This window comes from Orcinus orca, chromosome 3, assembly GCF_937001465.1.
Source record: "Orcinus orca chromosome 3, mOrcOrc1.1, whole genome shotgun sequence".
NCBI lineage: Eukaryota > Metazoa > Chordata > Mammalia > Artiodactyla > Delphinidae > Orcinus > Orcinus orca.
The window spans coordinates 128,240,589-128,253,631 of record NC_064561.1 but is presented as its reverse complement, the minus strand read 5'-3'; the positions used below and the strand labels follow the sequence as shown (position 1 = coordinate 128,253,631).

The window sequence follows — 13,043 nt, the reverse complement described above, 5'->3', positions numbered from 1 at the left end:
ACCACACCAGATATTTTTTGATTACTTGGTTTTTCTGTTTGATAGCAAGTGGGGACGACTAGAGAAAGAGAAAAGAAGAATGGATGATGATTAGTGAAGAGGATAATGTAGATTAGCCCAAATAGAGTAAAAGAGGAGAACTCCCAAAGAAAATAACAGGGAAGCTTCACTTTATGAAGGAGTACACCTTCACCTGTTGTGCCCTAACCACCTAGGACAGAGGCATAGAACTCTGCCCTGTGGGACGCATATGCCTCTTGATAGTGATTATCTTTTAGAGCAGGAGTCTGCAGACTGTGGCCACCGAGCCACATTGAGCTTTGCCTCTTTTTTGAGGCCTACAGCAAAGAATGATTGGCAGTGGGGTGGGGGCGGGGGCGGGGACGGGACAGTATTTTGTGATACATAAAATTGTAAAATTCAGATATCAGCGTCCATGAAAGTTTTTTTGAACACAGCCACACTTGTTTATGTACTGTCTGTGACTGCTTTCACACTACAACAGCAGAGGTCACTAGTTGTGACAGACTTTATGACCTACAATGTCCAAAATATTTACCATCTTGACTTTTTACAGAAGACCTTTGCCTAACTCTTTGTTAGGGAATGTACTTCTTGTGTAGTATAGTAGCAGGTATGTCATAATACGTTAGAATTGTGTAGCTCATAACAATATGTAATCTTTTTTCAAAAGATTACTGTTCTTCTTGGATTCAGAAATCATTTAATCTGATATCCTGCACTAACTACATCTGCAGTCATATCACAGCACAGTAACTGATCATCATAATAAGAATCCTAAATTGTGAAGTAAAGCTTAAACTGTTTTGAGCAGGCTTTAAGGAAAGCTTAGTTCATTAACTTGAAGTATAAACACTGACAAAAAAATAGAAGTAAAAAAGTACGCTGATTACAGTTTTTACGTATGCCTAAGAATTAGGACAGAGTTTCAGGTTTTTGCAGTACGTAAAAGAAGTTAAATCAATCTGAACTTAAAAGGAAGTTTATGGGAAAGAAACTGAGGTATCCCGAGGATTCAAAATCAGGGATATAGCCAGGCTGCAGAAGGAAACCCACACCAGTAGGAACACTAGGTATCATTTTTCCTTTATTGAGTCTCTGCATTTTACTGCTTTATTTATTTATTTATTTATTTATTTGCAGAATAGCTTTCTTTGCTTCTCCAGGTACATGATGTAAAGTGATCTCCTAGTAATTTCTAGGTATTTCCACTTGTTCCTTAATTGTAGCCACAGCTCAGAATTAACCCAGGTTTTTATCCCTCTTCTAGACCAGAAAGAAACTGGTCTAGGTAATCTTGGATTGGGGTAACCTTCTTTCTAGTCCAGTCAATTCTGACTAGGTCATGGCTTCTGTACCACTCGTGAGGAAGGGGGAAGTTCCCAGAGAAAAGAGATTATAGTGAGCAGAGTATAAGCCTTAAAGGTTTCATCAGGATCACAGAAAGTGAAAACATGACTCAGTCTGGGAGTATGGAGGCAGTGTCAGATTTTCGATGTAGGAGGAGATTATATTTCACTGCCAAGATGCTGTGTTTGGAGAACTAGATGAAAATTTAGAAGGTTTAACTGTGACTGAAATTCCATGGTTGAAAACCCATTCCTTTGATTTAAGACCATCCTTTGATTTAAGTGATGATTTGCCTCATCACTGCTTCTCAAGCCTTGGATACCTGTGAGAATCATTCGTTGAAAATATTTTCCCTTTCCTTTTAATTTCTCTTTTTTTAAAAAAACGAACAGGGTCTTCCCTGGTGGCGCAGTGGTTAAGAATCTGCCTGCCAGATTTTGCCAGTTCTCCAGAGTCTACACAATTTTCTTCCTAACTGCACCTGCCAGAATTAATTTCTCTTTTCTCTGCTTCCAAGGAGCTGTGCATTTATTACAACACTTGTAACACAACTTGTATCATAGTCTTTTCTATAATTGTATCCCATGTCTCCTTCACTACTGATATGCTGCTTGAAATTGGGGCAAACATGAAATTGATCTTTGTTCCCCCTTGCATCATGCTTCACACACAGTTGTCAAGCTATGAACATTTAATTAAATTTATGTTGAGAAAAGTCATTAGATCATAATGGATTAAACATAGATAATTGCAAACACCACTGCCAAAGAATTAAGCCTGATACTGTGAGAAATAAATAGAATAATGTTATGGTGTCCACTTAACTCAGAATTGCTTGAATGTTTAATGAAATAGAATGTGTATATTGTGATAAAAAACTTGAAAGAGACCTGAATATGCAACACAGATATGTTTCTCTCCACCATAAGGCAAGTGGATGAGGGAAAAATAAAGGCCAAAAAAGAAAGTGTTGGTTGGGTTGGATAACAGTAAAGCTGGAATACACTCTATGGTCTAATACAAGAAGAAAAAGAATGAAGATGAGACATCGGGTTTTAAAAATCTGTCTGAAATAAAAACTTTATTTGTCAGACTAAAAAAAACAAAAAAAAACAAAAACAAAACAAACAAAACAAACAAAAAAAGAATCCGCCTACCAAAGCAGGGGACATGGGTTTGAGCCCTGGTCTGGGAAGATCCCACATGCCACAGAGCAACTAAGCCTGTGTGCCACAACTACTGAGCCTGTGCTCTAGAGCCCGTGAGCCACAACTGCTGAGGCTGTGTGCCACAACTACTGAAGCCCGTGTGCCTAGAGCCCGTGCTCCGCAAAAAGTGAAGCCACCGCAGTGAGAAGCCTGCGCACCGCAACGAAGAGTAGCCCCTGCTCACCACAACTAGAGAAAGCCCACGCACAGCAATGAAGACCCAACGCGGCCAAAAATAAATAAATAAATAAATATATATATATTTTAAATGCTTTATAAAAAAATAATAATAAAAATTTAAAAACGAACAGCCAGTGCACTATCCCAGAAATTTTGATGTCATTGGTTTAGGGTGGGTCCTTGGTATCACTATATTTTAAAACTCGTCTGATTCTAACATACGGCCATTGTTGAGAACCTGTAGCATTACATCAGTGGATGCTTGTTATAAGTGTAGACTCTCAAGCCCTACCCTAGACCTACTGAATTAGAAGCTGCACTTCAGTGAGATCCCTAGGCAGTTTGTATGTGCAGTAAAATTGGAGAAGCACTGTCTAGACTTACTGAATATCTGGCAGTGGACCCAGGGAATCCCTAGGACTGTAGTTCTCAAAGTGTGATCCTAGGACCATCCACATCACCTGGGAGTTTGTTTAAAATGCAAATTCCTGAGCGCCAACCTAGACCTTCTGTAAAGGACACTCTGCAGGTGGGGCCCAACAATTCGTGGTTTAACAAGCCCTCCTGGTGTTTCTGATACAGGAAGCATTGCTCTAGAAGATTCAGCTAGGACTTGGGATTTGGAACCACTGGACTGAGGAAATTGTTGTTACAAGCCCGCTATTAAAATAAATACTCCTGAAATGAAGTAGCATTGATGTTGCAACTTACTTTCAAATGATTTAACAAGTGAAAGAAAAAAAAAAAACTACAAGTATGAGTATGTATAGAGGGAGAAAGAGAAAGCAAATATAACAAAAAGTATTATTATCACCCCCCATATCATTCATAAAAATGGTAAGACCTAGGTTCAAAAGGGTAACTAGTCCAAGGTAATCAGCCAAAAAGCAAGTGGCAAAACCAGGACTTGAACTTCCGTGCCCTTTGCACACCACCACAAGACTTTGATGTTCTTTTTCATGTTAGCTTGCCCGGTTCATCATCCCAGGTACCTAGCAATGTGCCTGTGTTCTGTTCCATAGGCCCAGGAGCAAGCTTGAAAATGTCACTGACTCCCATTGTTTGAGTCACCCTCCCCCCACCCTCTTTCTCTTTGTCCCTTCCTCTCCCTCCTCTCTCCCCCACCCCTTCCCCATTATCATCACTTTTTGTTAGACTTTGGGATCTGGCCATGTTTGTATGTTTTACTTTGGCTTTTAATTAGAACTGGTGTTCTGTGGTTTTAGTTGGATATATGCAGAAATATACTTGATTTGGGTAGCCCAGACTTCTTATTTGAGTTCTGAGGCCAGTTTATAGCTAGACAAAGTTGCAGATTTTATTGATGACCTGAGATTTGGAATTGATTCCAAAACAATGGAAACTATTAATTAAATATTTAACTTTTGGCTCACAGGCCCAGCCGCTCCGCGGCATGTGGGATCTTCCCGGACCGGGGCACGAACCCGTGTCCCCTGCATCGGCAGGCGGACTCTCAACCACTGCGCCACCAGGGAAGCCCAGTATTTAACATTTTTTAATACTCTACCTCATTCATGTAGTGATTAAATACATGCAGTGATTAAAGATTACTGTTAAATAAATTCTTTCCTTCTGTAACATTTCTTAAAAATTTTGATCCAAATTAGGTTTGGATGAATTGTTTAGGTTATTGACTTTCTCTTTTTCTTTTGCTAGCAATAATTTATTCCTACATATGATTAAAGCATCATGTGTAAGAATTGTCTTGCTTTGGATCGCTGCCCTCTTTGAGGTCTGCTTTTAATTTCTTCTGCTTTTAATTGAACTCATGATGGCATTTTTAGATAATGTATGAAAGAGCATCAGGAGACAGAGCCAAAATGGTCTTATTTGCTTTTATACAAACTAAATTGCCCTTGCAGCCCAGCATAAAATCTAAGCACTAAGAACACTTATTTATTTTGACAACAGAATTAATTGAGCCTAAAACAGTTGAAATTCCAGTGGTAGCAAACTATTCTTTCTGACTCTCACTCTGGCTTTGGTACTTTCAAAAAAAGTAACTTGTCTTATGATTAAAGAGCAGAATGATGGGCAGTGTACTGCATTTGGGGGAAATGGTGAATAAACTTTCTACTTGTGAAACAGTTCAGAAGTGACATGCTACAAGGGGGGTCAGAATGTGCATTGATATCCAGCTGAGCTGTCAACTGGCTCTGAGCCAGGCACGCAGAGCTTTGCCATGTGAAGCAGCATGTGGAGCGTATGCCATTTGAAAAACAAAATCTTTTTCATGCATGATTTAATGGTTTTTTTAAGAGTATATATTTAGTTTTATTTTTCTAGAAACTGTTAGTGTTTCTGTTTTTAATAGAAAAGCTTATGTGTGGATGGAACTCAGTTAAAATGTTTTAATATATATTTTACAATTTGAAAGGATTTGGCATCTTATATTTCAAAAATGTCATTTTGAATAGCTTATTTTTATTGGATATTTTTCTGTTTCAAATGGATTTTAAGAGGATGTTTTTAAAAGATAAAGAGAACAGTGATCAAGATATCTGGTATAGGAGAGATGTTTTGTGAGGAAAAAATGTAGAATTTTGTTTGAAGGGACTGATGTTTATAGAGTTAATGGATGCCTTTACTATTTTCATATATATGATAACATCCAAAGATCTTAATATATACTATATATTTTTTTGATGGGTGGTTATATTCTCTCAAGCTTTGTTAGTAAGTGATAAAACTAATAACACATAATAAGCTGTTGGTAATTTAAGTAGAAATTTTTCATTCTTAATAATTCTTACACCAAGCAAAAAGTTGCTGTTTATCAGATGCACATACTACTAAAATTCTTTATCTTTATTGATCTTTCAGTTCTCATCTCTTTGTAAACTGTTAATGTAGGCCTTTAAAGGATTCTAAGAACAAGCTCATTACCCTTTCATTTAAAGAATTCTTAGCTTAAAGATTTACAGAGTGGACTTGAAGTCCTTGAAATTTTAATTGGGCTGTTTTCTGACTCTAAGAATTTTTTGGATGGAAGTAGTGAGTGTTTTTTTTTTTTAGTCATATGATATATGTCATAAGAATGCCCCAGTAGGGAAGGTATTGCCAGTTAATTGATTAAGACCTTGTTTATCAACTCACATTTATGACTTTTATTCTGTTTATCACTAAATGTTAATCTACTCTTTTTGAATAAAAACTGGAACTGAGGAAGTAAATCTTTGATTTGGGGGTAAGAAGCAGGACACTTTAGCCAATGCTTTAAATGCTCCTACTTAATAGAGAAATTTTTCTTGTTCATTAATGGTTTTCTTTCATAATGGAATGATCAATGAGAACTCTGATCGTGAATTTGCATGTAGTTATAGTTAAGCTTAACATCTCAGAAGGACCAGTAGTGAAATCCTCTATTATCCACTGTTTGGGTTTTTTTAAAATAAATTTATTTATTTATTATTTTTGGCTGCGTTGGGTCTTTGTTGCTGTGTGCGGATTTTCTCTAGTTGTGGCGAGCGGGGGCTACTCTTCATTGCTGTGCACGGGCTTCTCATTGCGGTGGCTTCTCTTGCTGCGGAGCACAGGCCCTAGGCACGCGGGCTCTAGAGCAAAGGCTCAGTAGTTGTGGCACACGGGCTTAGTTGCTCTGCAGCATATGGGATCTTCCCGGACCAGGGCTCAAACCCGTGTACCCTGCATCGGCAGGCGGATTCTTAACCACTGCACCACCAGGGAGGTCCCTATCATCCACTTGTTACTTCAGGCTCTGTTTTTAAATTTCTTGATGTAGCAGGTTGTACCAGTTACCATTTAATAAGGCAGGGCTAAAGTGACCATTTAGTGGAACATACATTTTTAGTCTGATATTTATTGAAAACAGAAACTACATGTTAAATCTCTGTGTCTCCAGTTCTGTGGTATCATATATAAAGGGTTGTCAGTAAATTGTGTTCATGATATAGGCTAGTCTCGGTCTTTTTTCAGTGTTAGGCTTATTTGATTTTTAAATTATTGCTGATATTTTAATTAACACTATCAGGTAACACTGGAACATGTTTCAGAACAATTAAAAACATGTAATGGGATCTGATGTGATTGTTTTCTACCAGCTTTTTTTTTTTTTTTTAAACCAGTACTTGTTCATGTTTTTTCTTTTTAGGCCTTATTGAATTTGAAGAATGTGACCCTGCTAGTGCAGTTGAAGGTAAATTGACTAGTTGTAATGTGTGGGAGCTAGCTAATAGCTTCTGTTTACTGAATAGAGGGGCTGCTATCCATTGGTGTTAGCATGTCTATGGAGTGATGTAAAAAATGTGAATGTGGTTTGAAGACCTGCAGGTATTAATGTTTACTTAATAAAAATAGGTTTGCCCAAAGGAATATTAGTGTGTTAGAATATAGATTTTTTAAAAGATTAAATATAACATGTATTTGTTTGCAGATATGCATTGAGATTGTTTTCTCCACTGATATCAATCTTTAAACATTCTAATGTCATAAATATGAAACTCATCACTACATATTGATGTATACTGCTTATTCTACAATGGGTAACATTTTAGTAATTAATAAGGTTATGTATTAATGCTTATGTTACTGTCATTCAAAATAGGCGATGATTTGACTTAGAGCAAGGATCCACAACCCTTCCTATTTAAATTGATGTTTTTCATAGTCTGAAACCCAAGAGATGTCTGCAATTTTTGTTATGTTTTATAATGTTACTTTGTGAGCTGCTAGAAATAATTTGAAAGCAGTCTTCTGTTTTTTTCCAAGACCTGTGTGAGAATATGGAGAAATGGTTTGCTGTTGTGTGTAAGGTTATTAACTGAGCAGTCAACGAGCTCTGGGGCCTAGACTTTTTATAATTACCATCTGTTTGACTAAGAGCAGTACTTATTTAAGTTCTGTGTACTCAAACTTTAAAAGTTCTTCAGAAGTTTAAAAGAATTTTAAAAGTTCTTTAAAAATGTTTATAATAAATAACACTCTGTGAGAATAAAAATGTATTTATTTTTAAAATATTATAACATGCTTTGCAAATAAATGGTTCAGGGAGTTAGTTTTGCATGAAAGCAAGTACATTATTCTAAGACATCTGGATTATAATCCTGGCTGTAGTGTTAACTAGTTGTATAACACTGAGTTAAAAAAACAAAAATAATACTCTGAGTTTCCTCATCTATAAGGTGAGAGGTTAGCTTAGGTGTACTCTAGTTCTCAAAGAGTTAAGTAGCTAAGCTTTAAGTGCTGAATTCTGTTAACGATTGATAGCATGACTGACGTTTAAAAAATAATTTGTCATGCAAGAAGAAGAGGAAGAACTGCCATATTTGGCAAAATAGAGATGGTATTTGTTCCTCATTTATGGTTGGATCCATTTATAACGTTATTTGTATTAGAGATAACATATGGACAAAAGAATGCCGTATTATAAGTTTCCCATGTCGTACTGTTAATGGATCTGTTGTCAACTTTTCATTTAAAACAACACGTTTATATTTTGTGACCCTTTATACCGGGAACATGATTTGACCTGCATTTATAACAAAATCTAATATAGTGAATAATGTACTTTCTTTGAAGTCTTAAGATATCTGCAAGTGCTTATTTTGCCTGAGGTGATTTAGGGGAAGAGAGAATTTCACTGATCAAATCAATGTTCTGTGTATAACCTTTTGGTGAATAAAAGGCTATATTATATCAACATAAGAAAAATTTAAACAGACTATGACTTATTTAAATATTAGGGTTTAGCAGTTGATACTTTCTTTCATCCAAATTTAGTATCAACAGTTATGAGCAAATTGTGTGTCAAGATACAAGATGCATTCATAAGTTTAATATATTTATCAGGAACAGTTATGTTTCTGTAACAATATACATTTATTTTAAGGTATAAGACCAAGGAAAAGAAAGACTTTTGGTTTACCAGGAATAATTAAAAAGGAAAAGGATACAGAGTCTGTGTAAGTATATTAAATATTGTCAAAATCCTTTCTATGGTTATAAATAATTAAGAATAAGACTATTGTTATGAATTTGAAAAGAAAAAATTCTTTTGGAAATAACCCAAAGTACATATGGCTAAGATGTGAAAAATACAAACTTTTCTAAGAACATTTGCCAGCTCCTCTAGTTTTAGTTAAAAGTGTTAACTTTTCTTATTATTTTAAAATTTCAAGATGAACGCTTTAGCGTTTTGAAATTGAAACTTTAAAGATACTCTTATTTTATAAAGTGATACATGCATATTTTTAAAAATCAAGCAAAAGTACAGAGAGAACTAAAAATTGTTCTAAGTCTTAATAACCTAAGAAAAACACCATGGTCAGCAATTTGATGAAAATCTTTCAAGACAACTCTAACCATATAGTAAATTAGTGATATATGTGTACATAAATGGAAAATGTTAAGTGGGGGAGAAAAAAGTCCTAACATATTTTAAACATTTATATTAATTCATCATTTTTAGTTGGAAGATGGAGTATAAATGTCATTTACCTTTTTTAAAAAATAAATTGGTATACAAAGAAATATAATTAGAATATAAGAATTAAACTAGTATTAGCTAAGTCAAGTTTTCTGCCTTGGCTATACATTAGAACTACCTGAGAAATTAAATATATCTATGCCAGGCCCTGCTTCAGACCCATTAAATCAGATTCTTGGGGTGGGAGGCCCCAGCATAGTTTTTGTTTTGTTCTAAGCAGCCTGTGTGATTCTTAATATACACCTGGGGTTGAGAATCATTGAACTCTGTGATTAACTGGAGACAAATTGGAAATAAAGGAACTTTTCTTTGCTTAATTATTCAACCCATTTAGAATGAAGAGGCACTAATCAAAAGTCTTGAGTGATTTGTTGACCCAGTAACATTGACTGAAAATTTGTTTCAAGTCCCTGCTTCTCTAGCATAATCAGCAGAACTCTCACGAGGTTTAATATTTTGATGGCCATTCATATTTTCAATATAAGAGAACAGTTTGTGCTTTGGGTGGTCTTGCCTCCTCCCTGGTTATACGCTTATCATCTGAGTTTCTTGGAGTTTCTGCCATTCTGAATGTCTCTTTCTTTCCTCCTCCCTAGTTGTATTGATACTTGGTTTAACAAATTAAGACTATTTGCAAAGTGATTTATGCCTATAGCTACTGTCTCTTCTGCAGATGTCTTTTTGAGCATTGTGAAGAGGGGTATTTTGCTAAGGGAATGGAACCTAATAGCTCTTTTATAACATTGGAAATTGAAGTCTGAACAATTGATTTGTAAGTAAATTTTTAAAATGTAGCCAGTTTATCTGTTAGTGGCTACATTATAAAGAGTTAAGATGTTTTTATAATTGATGGTTTTCACAGCTGTTCATTTAGGGAGCTTATAATATTTTTGTATATTCCATGTTTTTAAAATAGCTTTTCATGATCAGTAATTTCCCAGTATGATCATTAGGGCACTTGGATATTGGAATATTTTAACCAATAAGAATACTAGGTCAGAAAACTAGTGCCTAAATCACTGCATCATTATTGCCTTCTTTCAACACTCCCTGGCAGGAAAAATGTTAGAATTCACTTTGCTTGAAATGTCCGAGGCTCTTGGCATGCTTCTTCTCATAGCCTGAAGGTTTTTGAAATGCCAGCAATTGTGGACAAGGGGTCCTGCTCAGAGCTTGGTCTTCCTGGGGCTTCATCTGCAGGTCCCATACTGCGCACTGTGAAGGCAAACAGATGAGTGCTTTACCACAAAGACTGGAGAGTTCTGGCTTAAAGCCAGAGAATAAATGGTTTGGAACTCCTATACTTACTTTTATATTTAAACTTTATCTTTTAAAAAAAGAAGAAAGAAATGTTCAAACATCTTAATTGATTTGATTCTGTACAGGGATTGAATATTATTACAGTAGCTTTTCTGGATCATTTCCTCAGCGTATGCATAGGTTTTTTTGACATAATATTCCTTATAAGGAAGGTCTTTTTCAAAATTTGCAATTTTAAGTAGCTATAAAGACATGTGGGGTTTGCATTTACCCTGGTGCTCCCATTTGAATTAAGGGCAGAATAGTCATCTCCCTCTTTTTTCATTTTTTCAGTCTATTCCATCCTATATTTAACAAAGTTCTTTAATTTATAGATTTCCCTATATCTGGATTGATACAGATTACCTGTTTATCTTATATAATTTAGTATTAATTTAGTATTTTTTATTTTGTTCATTTGGCTCTTAAGGTGTACCTAATATGTGTGTTTTCAGGCTGTTATTAAAGTGGCAGAATTTGATACTATATGTAATAACTGTCTCAAGCCAAAGAGTATACCTAATCCAATGCCTTTTAAATATGCTAATTTTTGTTTGTGAACTTCTTTTAGAATGTATACATATATATTCTTCTAAGCTTGTTCCTCATGGCTTCAATGCCTTTAATTTTATATATCTAGTGCTTTATTTGGTTAGTTGAGAAGGCTGGTCTTCTTTATGTTTTAGTTTTACTTTTAAAATAATAGTTTTCAATAGATTATGTCCAAATTTGTATTTGCTTATCAGTGAAATGATAAAGTATCAGTGCTCAACTGCATATTACATTAGACTAACAACTATTCCAGCTGGAAGTCTAGCTACTCACCTAACATATTTGGAAAAAAGTGGTTTCACTTCTATATATACTAGCTTATGGAAAGTACCTCAAAGGAAATACGTTAAAATTTTTTTTTAACTTTCTCTACCTGAAGGATTAAAAGCCACTAGAAATCGTAGGACTGACAGCTTCCTTGACATGACACGTGTATATTCATGGAAAAGAACTATTTTTGAAAGTAGTTTTACAAATATTTATAAGCTGTTTGTTTTATTTTGTCTTGCAGTATCAGTATAGGGGAATGTCTTTGTTTGAATTTTAAAATCATTTGGTATATTTTAATATTCATGATTTGATTTCTCTAAATATTTTTATAGAGTTTAAATGAAAGTTATGTTTAAATACCAAGGCAAACACTTTTGATATAGTATATTTACCAGATAGTTCTAATAGTTGAATATGTCTGATATTTTGTTTGTTTTAATAGGGAATGCCCTGATGCAGATTCACTTGTAAGTAGATTTTACTTTGGTATAAACAGTTTAGCTATTTTCATTAGGAAATACCCAGCATATTTGGGTTGAGTTTGTTTACAAATCTTTCCAAGAAAAATACTAACCATGTTATTAGAAATTCCCTATTAAAATTATTTTACAAATGTATTTTTGGCTTTACATTGCCAGATGCTTTCCTATTAAATAGAAGGTATTTCTAACTACTTTTGAAAAGTGGACATTTTACTTTTAAAATTGGAGTGGAGCCATAGCATATTGCTTTTTTCTTGGGAAATATGTCAGATTTCAAACCTGCCAACTTTATTTTAAAATGTGCTCTTACTAATTGATTCTTAGATCTATTAAAATACTACTATAACTGTTCATGTGTTTAAGGCTTGTTTAGGGGACTGTCATTTTAGAAAAAGTAGCAACAACCATGGTTAGTACTTTTCTGTGCTTTTTATTTTGTTTTGTTTTAAAGAAAGTTTGTTTATATTTCTTGTTTAAATATATTTCTTCATATATAATTAAAGAAGACATCAAATGGAGCTCCCTGTGGTTACAGTGAGAGAATAGATTTACCAAATGATGGAAGTAGTGTGTAGACAGATATGTTTTACAGATTGGTCATTAAACACTGATCATGTTGGTAAGTGTAGTAGAGTCAGGCTGTCTCTTTTATTGTTCTTACTTGTGTAACTTGTTTCTTTTGGCTCCAAAACATTATGGTCTTTTACAGCATATTGGTGTACCAAAATAACTACATATTTTGTAAAATATTATGTTTTATGTTAATTAAGATAAAACTAGTAATTTTTTTCATATTTCAGCTTTAAAGTAAGAAAATTACTATTCATTAATAAATTTATAGTGAAAATAAGGAAATAGACTTCTGATGAGTTCTAGGCTTAAAATCATCAGTGTTTTTGGAGTTGTAACGTTTACCTTACCACTTGCATGTTTTGATACCCTTGGTTTACTAATTAATGAAAAAGTCAGCAGATGTGTTTGGGATTTACTTTAGTGTTCATCATGCATTTTATTTCTGAATTATTTATAGCATTTATTTGATTGCAAAATTGAATAAAAATTTTAATACTTCATGTTTTATATGCACTCCTTTAAATAAAATATTTAAAATTTTCTCAGTTAATTGATACTATTCTATAATGATCAATATTAAACAATTTTGAACTTCAGCCAGTATTTATCTGGAATTAGAAAAGGACTTTTAAAGAGGACACG

General features: G+C 34.3%; 1 protein-coding gene across 1 annotated transcript in view; it reads left to right on the top strand.

Moving 5' to 3' along the window:
* FCHO2 (FCH and mu domain containing endocytic adaptor 2) overlaps positions 1-13,043 on the top strand; it is a 119,957-nt gene that overhangs the window by 57,386 nt on the left and 49,528 nt on the right. Inside the window, exons 9-11 of the mRNA XM_049707713.1 lie at positions 6,892-6,936; positions 8,629-8,701; positions 11,789-11,813. Coding sequence (XP_049563670.1) covers positions 6,892-6,936; positions 8,629-8,701; positions 11,789-11,813 — 143 coding nt within the window. The remainder of the gene's footprint in view (positions 1-6,891; positions 6,937-8,628; positions 8,702-11,788; positions 11,814-13,043) is intronic.